General features: G+C 44.4%; 1 protein-coding gene across 1 annotated transcript; it reads left to right on the top strand.

The window, feature by feature from the left end:
- Positions 1 to 4678: 4678 nt before the first annotated feature.
- Positions 4679 to 6562, top strand: LOC134483419 (disks large homolog 5-like). The gene is made up of 2 exons (XM_063278691.1): positions 4679 to 5127; positions 6324 to 6562. Exons 1-2 carry the CDS (start codon positions 4916 to 4918, stop codon positions 6469 to 6471), a joined length of 360 nt encoding a protein of 119 aa, XP_063134761.1. The 5' UTR covers positions 4679 to 4915; the 3' UTR covers positions 6472 to 6562.
- Positions 6563 to 12534: the final 5972 nt, after the last annotated feature.

Genomic DNA, 12534 nt, shown 5'->3' with positions numbered 1-12534 from the left:
GCATGATTAAACCCCTTCAAGGACATTTAGCTATGTTATAGAAAGTGTTACTTTTAAAACAAAAGGACAAAGAGAGAAATTGAGGAGTCACTGAGAGACACTTCCCAGACAGGATCAAGGAAAGACGGCTGAGAGATGCAAGCAGGGGCTGGAACGCTGCCCTTGAGAAGAAAATGTTTTTCTCACTTTACCTTACACTATGCTGTACTGTGTCTGTTTTTTGTGGAAGCGGCTCTCATGCTCTCTGGGTTATGACAAGTATATTGTGATACTAGGAAGAGGGGTGATTTGCTATACAGATATTTTAAGGAGAAGCCTTTGCTTAGTCTCACTTCTTTGCCTAGTCTTGCCTCAGTCGTTCCTGATATCATGGGAATAACGATCTTATTATATCTTGCCAAAAGGGAAAGTTAGGTAATCCATATTCATGCCTATATAAGGGTTAATAAACTTGCAGCTGCATGCAGTTGCATCTGCCTTTGCTCTGCATCCTCTGTGTCCTGGTTATTTGTGACCGTACCTGGGCCCCCAATGCACTAGATGTTGACAAGCTTCACCCTTCTCAGTGTCAGGTTTATTTTCTTTCTTTTTTGAAATCTATGATGTGGAGGCGTATTACAGCAACAATATGAAATAGCAGGCGGGCATGTATGAAAATTGCTGTGTTTAAGCTAGGTGTGGGGACAAGTCCTCAAAAGGAGCTGTTAAGATGGGAAACACATAATGCATTTGTTGCTGGAATTGAGTTGCCTCAGCTGTGTTGCTCTGCCTGCTCAGTGTCCATTCAACGTCACTCTGTTTCTACAGAGGAACTCAAGGTTTGCCCCAGCCGCCTGTGAGCTGTGATATGGGCAGAGAAAGGCCAGGACACAGGGGTGATTTCCCACTCCTCAGTTATGCTGAATTTTCCACTACTGTACTTGTATACACAAGTAAAGTGTGGTCAGTTATTATAGATATTTGTCATTTCTTACAGAGGGCAACTATGATTGACTACACCCAATTCTATAAAAAACAAAACTCAGGAAACCTGGCCCTTGGCAGCAATGAATCAAGAAATATCTAGGATGGTGGGGCATGAATTCTGCCAAGCAATGAACTCAGATAGGTGGGGTTGTGAGGAAGATGTGTGGTTGAATAGCCCAATAGATTCACGTTGTATCATCTTGATTTAATCTAAGGACAAAGAAGTGCAGTATCTCTGATGGCTTTCTTCTAACCCCTTGAAAGGTTCACTGGGGTTTGACCTCAGTTCTTCATTCTTCTTGCTAGGGCAGCAACACTCAGGGAAGCTTGAGATTGCCATAGGCACAGTATTAGGCTAGAAATGCTGAGTAGGTAATATTAAGTTATTCAGATGGTGATACCCATTTCATTTGTTCTTAACGTGGACCTAAGGAAAGACAGATCGAGGTCCTTAGAATAAAAAGATCATTTCCAGTTCTTTTCTACCTTTCCTGAATGAAAGACTGGTTGGCAGAGAATGGTAAAAATTCAAGAATTGGTAGATGATGCTTTGAATGGAGGGTGGGTTTCTGTGCTGGTTTTAGACAGGGTCTCAATTACCCCATCTTGTTCTCTAAGTTGCTCGTCAGGTTCACTTTGAGCTCAAATAAAGCTGCTTCCACTTTCCAACAGGTAGTCTTACAAAGGGGCCTCCAAGGACTGTGAGGACAGCATTAGCCAATGAGAGCTGAGGTGTGTAACCCACAACTGTAGCTTTATCTGAAAGACCCTCAGACAGAGGAGACTCTCGCTCCAGTCCTGAGGACAATCACCACCCCATGAACACACAGGACTCAGTCTTGATGTAAAAACAAGAGGTTTACTTTGGGATACCAATGCACTGGGGCCCGACATGGTCCACACGCAGGAGGGATGTGAGGAGCCTCGAACAACAGAAATGTACAGCTTAAATAGTCAGTTAAGATTACACAATTTCATTACCTCAGGTATTTCGGTGCCAAGGACAACTAGGCAGATGTTTCTCATCCTGGAATTCCTGGGATAAGGTCTTAACCACATCAATGCAGCTATTTCAGTATGAAGGACGTCTGACTTGATATATGTTTTCTTATCCTGGGGTTCCCAGGACAAGGACCAAGGATATCTGTCTTGGCAGGTGTTTCTCTTCTGGAGTTCCCAGGACAAGGCTATAGCTATGTCAGCCTATAGCACAGCTGCATTCAGTACCAAGGACATCTCACTTCTATAGTGGTCAGTCAGCTTCCCAGAGATGTTTCCTGTCTTGTAATTGCCCTGCAGTAAATATGTTCTATACCCTCTGTTCTTATGGTCAGGCAGCTTCCTAGAGAGTGGGTGGGAATGTGCTTTCTGTACTTTCTGTTCTATTGTCTAATGTGTAGGGGCTAAGCGAGGGCCAGCTTAAAAGATTCTCATTCGTAAGAAATGGCTGTACTGATATCAAACGGGGATCTTTCATATCCACTTTCTTCCAAGTCTACCAGCCATCTCAGATTGTTGCTGTAATATGCCTGACAATCAAGGACACAGAAAAATAACTTGATACACAGCAAGGACATGGCAATCATATCCTGTGTCGTTATGTATGTTCTGGATGAGGTTTGTTAAAATGACAATATTGCACAAAGCTGTATATAGGACCCATCAAATTAAGGGTCACTATGCACTGTCATAGCTAAAATGGCCTGGTCAGAAGTGACCACTGGATCACTCTTCTGTAACTTCACATGAGAGGCTTGTGCTTTTTGTGTTTTTTATTTTTCTGTTTTTTTCTTATTTATTTATTTATTTATTTATTTATTTATTTATTTATTTATTTATTGCTTTATATGTTGTCAGGAAGATAGTTCAAGTCATGGATCTGCCCCCAAAATCTGAGCTTTGCTACTAATACTGTAAACAGTATTAGTGTATGCATTCAATAAAATAACTGTATTTTTTTTTTTAGTAGGATAGATGCGTTTGAGTTTTGTGGGGTAATCCATGAAACAGGAGTAAAGATGCTTGTTTCTTACTCTGTCCACTGAGTTATGTCTCTAGGCTTGTCCTACTCCTTTGGCTGCATCCCCCCCCCCACATCTGCTGACTATTTTATTTTTCAGATGAAATCACACGTTATAGCTTAGAGAGGACTGTAAGCAATTCTACTTTGGTAACTTAAGTGCAAAGAGGAGAGCCCCACACTCAGCCTGAGGGTGCATTCACTGGTGGATCCAATATTTCAGTTTCCTCTGCTAACAGATCACCACATTGTTGCCAGGACCATAATGAATGCAATTCTTTCTCCTAAGGAATCTGGTGGCAACTGTCAAATGTTAAGCACAAAGCTTCAGGTTGTACCTATAACACACACCCACATTGCAACCTACCCTACAGGCTATTTCTGGGTGTGATTTCATGCACCTGCACATGATGAGACAGGAGACCTCTTTGGCTACTTATAGGAACTGGTGTGATTTCTCAGTAATCTTTAATGGGTAATATTGCTGACTGAGGAGAATTTGAGGTAGGATGAAACATTTCTGTGCAGGGATTGGGGAGGAAGCACTCATTTAGATACATAGCAATGACTTAGGTTTTTCCAATCAAGCCTAGAGCCAAATTTGGCTTTGGAAGCATGTGGTGCTCAGTGGCTATGCCACAAGGAAGTCCCCTGAAAAGGGTCCATCAGCTTTTGCTCAGTACAGGGAGAACATTAGCAAGAAGGCAAAGTCTGTTCTCCGTGACATCAGCCGTCCCTTCGTGGACATTCTATTGTCTCCTAGAGAGACCTTGGAATCCCTGTGATGTCACCAGTACCATTGTGACAACCAATTCCCTACTTTTTCTCTTAGTGTCCAAAGGATATATCCACAGACATCTTTGCCCGTCTTTGTAGGCGCTTTGGGAGAGTTGATGTTGATAGAGAAGAGTCTAGAGTGAAGCAAACGAAACCTAAAGGTAATGATGGACACAGGACATGGGGAATGTGGAGTAAGTTCTGGGCAGTGTATGTTGAGCTTCCTGTCAGGGGTGTGTGTGGGGGTCTTCCGCTGGCCTTTTTAGTAATGGGCCACAACCACTGGAACATCTCCACAGATATTGAATTCCATGATTATCACAATTCCTGAAAGTCAAGGTTTTCACATCATTAGTTTCTCCATAACCACATGGAGGATATGGCAATGCCTATGCTATTATTGGGTGAACTTCTAGTCTTTACTTTTACACTGCATTCGGTATGTTAAATTGATATAATAACACCATAAGTAGTCGTGGAGGGTATAACTTTTCTGAATTAAACAGGGCATCAATGTACTTCACTTTCATTGCTTCTTTAAATTCAGTGACTATCTGACAGTAGTAAGAGGGAGAGAACTGTGCTCCTGGCCATGACCTTATATTCTTAGAACTCCTTTGACTACCTCTGGCTGACGGGGCCAATCTTACCTTCATATATTAGAGGTTCTGTGTGGCAGATATTTTTCTACAGTAGCCAACTATACGGAGCAGGTAGAGAAAGAGCTTGTAACCTATTGGCACTTCTGGGGCATTTGTCATTTCTGTAGGGGGAATTAATAAGTCTGTTGACCATGTCCTCCCCCTATATGACTTTTTAATGCAAAGTCATTGGACTAGAGTAACAGTGTAGGATATCTGAGTATCCCTGATCAATCAAGTCATTGTGGATGCTGAATTGATGTTCTGACTTCTGAAACCAGGTTGTAGCCTGCGTACCTGATAATAATCCTGGAGAAGGCATCTTTCTGGTACTTGTAAGCCTGTGTGGTTGGGCATAGGGAACACCTGGCTGCTCACATCTCTTGGTCTGTATATAGTAGTGGGGGAACTGTGATCCACTTAGGATGCCTCTTACACATAGACCAAACTCCTTGCAGTGACACTGGCTTCCAAGCATGTTCTCCTGTTTGGGCGACACTGTGGTCTGTGTATGCTCTATGCATTCGCCCCATGCGGGTTCACTTGTATTCTTCTACTTACAGAGGCCTGCAGACAGACGTCATCCCCTGAAAATGTCCAAAACAAGGTGCAGGCAAATGAGGAAGAGGAGAGGCTGAATAGAGAACTGGAGCTAACTACCAAGGAGAGAAATGAGCTGACAGATCGCCTCCTTTATGTGACAGGTGGATCCATGAGCAAGAGGTATGCATTGCTCCAAGAAAACGACCTTGTTCTAAACCTCATCTCCCATAGAGAGGAGATTCAGAACCTGACCCTTACTGAGGAGTGAGTTTGGAAATGGACCCTCTGATTCCACCTGTTGAAAATCTGAACTTGTGATCTGAGTGAAGATTTCAGGGATAAAGTCACTTGGGCATGAGTTCCCAGTGTACAATTGGAAAGCCCTTGACAGGTGGTAGCTTTGCAAGGTTCTAGGTGCTGTGAGTTTATGGAGAGTGTTTGTACTTGCTAGGAAGGTGACTGAATGCTATCATCTCCTGGCAGCACCCTTAGGTGACAGGTCCCACAGTGTTCATATCAATGCTTAACTAGAAGTCCTGAGGCTCAGGCCTGTTCCTTCTTGTCTCTGTGCCTTAAATTCCGAGACAGTAATGGTGCATACATTTCTACTGATTCTCATTGTGCTCTTTCCATATTTGTCTCTCTTTCTCATTCTCTGAGTCTGTTTACTTTCCTTTTCTTGTGGGTGTGTCCCAGTTTGTGTGTCTGTGTGTGCACAGGTCTGCATGCATATGCACAACTTTTATATGTTTCTGTGTCCCTCCACCCTTGGAATTTAGGGGTCTGTTTTTTGACCTCAGGATTTACCTGTATAATAGTTTCATGGAGGTGTGAGTGCTTTATTTTGGAAGCCCCACTTTCAACAGCACAGTTCTTTGCCTGTGTGGTCACATTTGTCTATACATTTGTATGCCTTGGGCAGATTATAAGTTTGTGGCAATATCTGGTCTCATCTCCAGAATTATGTGTACTGTCTGCCTCTAGAATATTAGTTATTCGGCTTGTAGCATTCCACTTGTCAAAACAGGAAAAATGAAATCAGAGGTTTCTGGAAGTGTGTGTGTGTGTGTGTGTGTGTGTGTGTGTGTGTGTGTGTGTGGTTGGGTAAGCTCTATGGCCTAGGCTCTTGACAGCATAACAGGTTTGAATGCAGATCCAGCCCTCCTGATTGAAAAAAGTGAGCCAGGGAACCCTTTATCTGGGTGCTTAGCTTCTGTTATCCTGGGCACACAATTCCAAGTTTCTGAAGCTGAAGAAGATCCAAATATGTAGAATTCAGAAAGTGTCCTTCCAGGGCTGGGGTAGTACAGGACGCAGCCTGAGTTCATATAATCCTAAACCTCGATGTTCATTGGGTTCTATCTTCCTGGGGCCAGCCCGTACTTCAGGCCAAATCCATTTTATGAAAACTTGAAGATAAAGGAGAAACAGGTCATGTCATTACTGCACAACTTAGACACAAAGAACATTGAACATCGTGAGAAATTTCAGGAGCTCAAGAAGGAGATTAACTTCTATCGGTAAGTACTGGTCAGAAGGGCCCATCACTTCTGGAATATCCATTGCTGCCTCTCTTTGTTCTGGACTGGAGAGCCTGCAGCTCTGGGTCCATGTCTTCTGCTGTTTAAATATCACTGTGCCGTGGGTCTTTTGGACTCAGATTCAGTTCCATAAGAGACTGTGACTTCTCACCACAGTGTCTATGCATCTTTAGAAGGCTCTGGATAGATCTATACTGATTCAGGCATCAGAGTGTTATTAGGCCGACCTGGGCCTCTGGGGTCATACCAGGTTTAACAAAGCTGAATGTGTGGACCACATGGTTAGCATGACCTCCCTTGGTTCTACTGTCCTCTTGTGGTTGTTTACTGCCTACTAATTGATGTTGCCCCGATGCATTGGGCTTTCATGGATAGTTGTAGATCCCTTGTTCTTTTGGAGAGACATGGACTCTTATTGGTGCTTGGGTCACAGAAACAATTTATTCTTCCCTGGATTGGCCATTTGCTGTTTGTGCAGCAGCCTTACATGTATGGAGATGTATTCTACGAAGTCTTTATGGGAATCTGGGTCCTGGTGGAGTTTGTGGGATTTGGCAGTTGGAATGGGAGGAAGAGGCTTCAGGATCTTACTATGCAGAGTGTGTTTCCAGCAACCTGCACACCCGGCTCCTGATGGACCAGGCATGTATGAAGAAGAAGTTGGTCACATTGAAGCAGGAGTGCAAGGAGTTACAGCGATATTTGTTTGAGTTGAACCCGAATGATGAAGACGAACAGGAGAAGACCAGCAACCTCCAGACCCAGCAAAATGTGGTAGGAACAAGCAGCTGAGTCAGATTAACAATGTCTGATACCATTTGCCTATTGGATACATCTTTGCTTCCCCTATCACCTTTCTAATCTCCCCACACCCAGTCAGTCACCCACCTCATGTGATAGAGTTATTCATTGCTCTGTCTATGCACAAGTTATCTGGGATGTTAACCACTCTTCAGAAACTGAATTATGGGCAATTATACTTCTCTGCCCTTTTTGAAACTGCAATCCAGAAATGGTGACAGAGGAATAACATATCACATGACTGAAGGCAGCAACTTGACAGCTGGTATGCGTGTCCCCACCACATCCGTGTCTTAATAGCTGCCTTCTTCTCCCAGGTCTCAGGAACTGCAGGAGACATGGAATAGGACGGATCCCAGGAAGACAGCCCCCTGAAGAATGAGTTTCTCTCTCAGGAGTTCCCTGTGACGACAATCCTCACAGTCAAAGACTTTTTGTGGGTGAATATTCTTCTTCTCAGATAATTTCCTCAATGTATAGAGACCCTACATTTATGTATCCGTATGCCAGCCTGTCTGGTTGAGGTCTTTCTCCTCTCTCATACCGACAACACCATTTGAGAGACAACTGAGGGGACTGCCTTGACATCTCACGTCCTAGAGGAGAAACAGCACTACAACTGTGTTTCTAAATGTTCATTAAGAAAATGCTGTTAAGAAATGTTTTTGGTTATGATTTTCATTGAAGTTTTCTTTTTGTTATTTCATAGTTATATATTCTTGTTACTGTTTTTCATTTTATACCATTTTAGGTATTCATTTTATTCCTGTTTTTTGTAAATTGTACTCCTTATGAATAAAAATTGATTTGAAACTCTTGACTCTTAAGACCATCTTATTCAAGGGTCCTTTCCCCTCCTGTAGACTTAGAACTGACAGCTGGATATGGATCTTTGCATGGACCAGGCAGCATGGGTAAACAGGGAATTCAAAGCCACCAAGGGGTACACAGGGTGATAGTGTCTTTTGTGTGGATAATGTGACTTTTTTTATGGACACACACTTTATGATGTAATCACTGACATACTGTATCCATGCTGTCATGTATTCTTCTCATCCTAACTATATCAGTCTACAACACACATTCCTTATTGACTGTGTGCACCAGATATTGAGTAACACACACTCATGCCTGTAGAGCTGCAGAAAAAATGACAACTTTCACAAAGGAATATAGAATAATCCTAATTGAGAACCATGTGCCTCAGTTTTTCTTACAATACAGCATTAGTATTAAACCACAAAGATAATGACCATCAACGTCATTTTGGGAAATAGGTTTTTATAGGTGCTGTTTCACTTGATCATTCATATGCTGTGTTTTTTATTGTTGCTGATTATATTTATTTTTATCATGTAACTCAATGGATCTTTTTTTTTCAAATGTATGTCTGGGCCACTCCTGAGTGCATTTCCCTCATGATCCAAAAGAGGGAATAGCATTCCCCATTGTAGATGATTGTTAGGGACCATGTGGTTCTTCTGAGAGAGCAGCAGATGCTCTAACCTGTGAGTCATCACCACAGCTCCTGTAGGTAGCTTTTGTCCTTCCAGGGCATGTGCTGTACTAGATGGACGCCATCATCTCCCATTAAGGAGAGAGATCTCAGGAGATGTGTATGTACAGGTGGTTGAGCGGTGCCTGCTCAATGTGGTAGCCTGCTAGGCATCCACACCGGGCTCTGGTGCCTCCACTGCTCATTGTGAATTCAGGATCATCCTCCAGCATCACTCAGTTTCAATTCCAAACAGATCTTTCACTTACTATCGATGATTATATACATTAAGCACATCTGATAAAATACTGAAGAGACTAGCCTCCTTCTACAGGCCAACTTGGCATAATGAATTCTTTTGATAGAAAGCAAGATAATTATCTTAATCTATGCAGGTCAGGGAGGACCTCAAGAGCATCCATAGTGAATGCAGACTGCAGCTGTGACCACATGTTTCTTTTGCATAGCACGTCTGTGCAAGCCCAGAGCTTAGGTGGGACAGTTCATGTTTCACCTTTTACATGGAAATCTGTGATTGTATTGAGAAAGTATATGTTCCACGGGACTCATTTCCAATTTATGGAATTAAACTGACTTACTGAGAGTGGAGGTGACTCAGAGCGATAAAGTGAAGAAGAATAATCCAGTATGTCTGCAAACAGATGCTGTCTCATTAGGGCTTTTCAATGCTCAGCAGCTGGAAAAGCAAGGGAGAGGCATTGGTGACTCTCAAGCTTAGGTCCTCTAGTCATTATAAGCTGACCATGACACAAAAAGGGTCATAGGTATCACACTAGAACCTAGTAACTAGATTTAACCAACCTATCACATTAATGCTATGTTTGGTGCTATTTTTTGCCCTCTTAGGACCTGGAAGAGGCTTGGGGTTTTCTAATCCTACTCATAATGTATTATCCTTCCCAACACTATGGGCTTTGTTCTGTTAATGCTAACAGCGCCATCCAATACCTAGGATATTTTCTACTGACATGTGTGACATGAGACAAAACAGTCCCTGTCATCCCTCACCTGAATAAACTTCCTTAGAGGAAAGTGTAGGTGGAGGGTCCTTCTTTCCTCTCCAAGATCGAGAAACATTTCCAGTCTTCAGACAAGTGTGTCAGCCATTGTCCACTGACTTTCTTGAGATGTCCACAATGTCAGCTGAGTGAGGGCAGGGCAGGGCAGGGCAAGGGATTGGGGCAGGGCAGGGTAGGGCAGGGGATTGTGGCAGGGCAGGGGAGGGCAGAGCACTGGGGCAGGGTATTGGGGCAGGGCAGGGGTTTGGGGCAGGGCAGGGGTTTGGGGCAGGGCACAGCAGGGCATTGGGGCAGGGCAGGGCAGGGCATTGGGCAGGGCATTGGGGCGGGGCAGGGCAGGGCATTGGGGCAGTGCATTGGAGCAGGGCAGGGCAGGGCAGGGCAGGGCAGGGCAGGGCAGGGGATTGGGGCAGAGTCCATGAGATGTTAGTAGGCAACAGGCCAGCTGGGGCTAGTGTGGGTACAGGGCTTCTAGTGTGGGTGTGAGAGGAGTAAATTAGGAATGGTCAGATTCTGATGCAGCATATAGGCGGGAAGCAGCTTAGACCATCTCAGTGCCATATATGGACATTGTAGACACTGATGGGCAATGTCGGGATAGTAGGGTCCCATATAGTGCTCTCTGCAGGTGTCAGGAGAGCATACAGTGGCTCTGTCAGACTTATGACAATCAGGCAGGCACTGGGTGCAAGTGAGAATCATGGGACAAGCCCTGTGTGCAGCCTGGTTTTGGGACATTCCCAGGTGCCCCATGGACTGCAAATTAAAGGCAAAGGACACAGGGAAGCCAGCAATTCCCATGCACAGGACATAAATACCTGTAGATCTTTCTAGAATTTCCATAGACTATCTGTCACTCGTCCTCATTATAGAAGGCACCAACATTCTGCCCTCTACTTCAACTTGGTGAGACAGCTATTCTAACTCCAGCAGGAAGGCCTCAGGGAAGACAGTAAGAACTCACAAGTGACCCCTTTTACTATTGAAACAGGGTCTTCCTATGGAGCCCAGAGTGGCTGTAGGATACTAATGCTCCTGCCTCACAGTGACTAGAATTCCAATCCACCCTCAAGAGCAGTTGATTCATCAATAGATCAGACTAAGGACATGTGAGGCTCCAGGGTGCTAGGATTACCAGGGTCCTAGTAAGTTTCTCCAGCCTAAATTACAACCTGAGTCAGTGCTGCTATTTGGGACACCGCCTGATGCCCAGTGACATCACACCTTGGAACTCTTTGTCAAGCATAAGCTGTTATGGGAATGAAGTACCCACACAATAAAAACTGGTCTGGATACTCCTAGGTCAAGAATCCCCTGTTGGAAATGCCTTGGACCGCAAAATTTTAAATGCTAGATCCTTCTGGCTTTTAGAAGATTTATAAATACAAAAAAAGAAAGATGGGCATAGTAATTTAAGCCAGTGATCCTAGTCATGGGAAACTGAGTCAGAGTGATGGAAGACTGTAAGTTCCAGGGCAACCTGTGTTTCAAGAAAAAAAAAAAAAAAGGCATGGTGAATATTCCACTCAAGTAGAAAACAAAAGGGTTTCACATGGGCCCTGCCATCTACTGGTCAGCACTCTCATCACCACAGCCACAGGGAGACACTGGGGAACATTTCCCACTGTCTCTCTTTGGGATGCATTCCACCCCATGATTCTATGTGAGGAATCCCCCAAAGGTTGCATCATGTGAGGGACCTAGAAAGTTCCAGGATTGGGAGAATTTAGGAGTTTATAATTAGGGATGATCTACAGCTGTGGCAAAGCCTTTTCCCAGCACATGGCAGCCCTAGGTTTGTCCCCAACAGTAAAAATAAAATCCCCCAAAATAATTCAAACAAAATGTCCTGAAGCCTGCGCCCTGACCAGTCTCCTCAAAAGTGCGCAGGAACCTGGGTCCACATTTAGGACCCAGCACGGCCTCTGTGACCCGTGAGAAGGGATCTAATATGGGAATTAGTACAGTATGACTTATCCTTGTGGATACCTTTGGTGACAATAACCACCTGACCCCTGAAAACCCATCTACCTGGGGGGCTCAGCACTCATGTCACCCAAAAAGCCCAGATCCTAGGGCCAGCATGGGCAGGTGGTGAAGAAAGTTTGTCTCTCGTGAACATCAGTTGCTGCTCCTGACCTGACTCTATCCTCAGGAGACAATGTCACCCCAGAAAGTGTGGGTGTCAATGGCTCTTCCCAGGCCAAGACTGGGATACTGCTTAAGTTCCACAATGCACAGCAGTGCTCACTCTAGAGCTAAATGTTCTACAGCTGAAAGGGGTGGGTGCTCTGCTGGCCACGCCCCTCCCCTGCAGTATTTAGTGCACTCAGAGTGGTGCTTCAGATGTGAGGGACTTCTTGAGGCTACTCCCATGGAGAATGGCAGATTCATCAGAACGGGGCACAGGGTGAGTTCAGAGCACAGCTGGGAGGAATTTAGGGATGCCAAGCCATGACTAAGACCAGATCCTGGGCTGACAGGCAGTTGAGCTGGAGAACTGGCATCCAAAGTGTGACTGCCTGAATTCCTCTTAGACCAAAAGCCCTGGATCTGAGCTACTTTGGTGCGTGCTCCTAAGTGGGGTCCCAGACACAGCTCAGAATTGGGGCTGTGCATGGACTTTGGTGCTGGCAGCAGGTGGCTTAGCCATAAAGTGCCGAGCTTTCCCATCTGTGCCCACTCAAACTCCTCTGTTTCATTTTAGGTG

The sequence above is a fragment of the Rattus norvegicus genome, chromosome 19, assembly GCF_036323735.1.
Source record: "Rattus norvegicus strain BN/NHsdMcwi chromosome 19, GRCr8, whole genome shotgun sequence".
NCBI lineage: Eukaryota > Metazoa > Chordata > Mammalia > Rodentia > Muridae > Rattus > Rattus norvegicus.
Note: the sequence above shows the minus strand (reverse complement) of the source record. Positions and strands in the feature narration are given on the sequence as shown.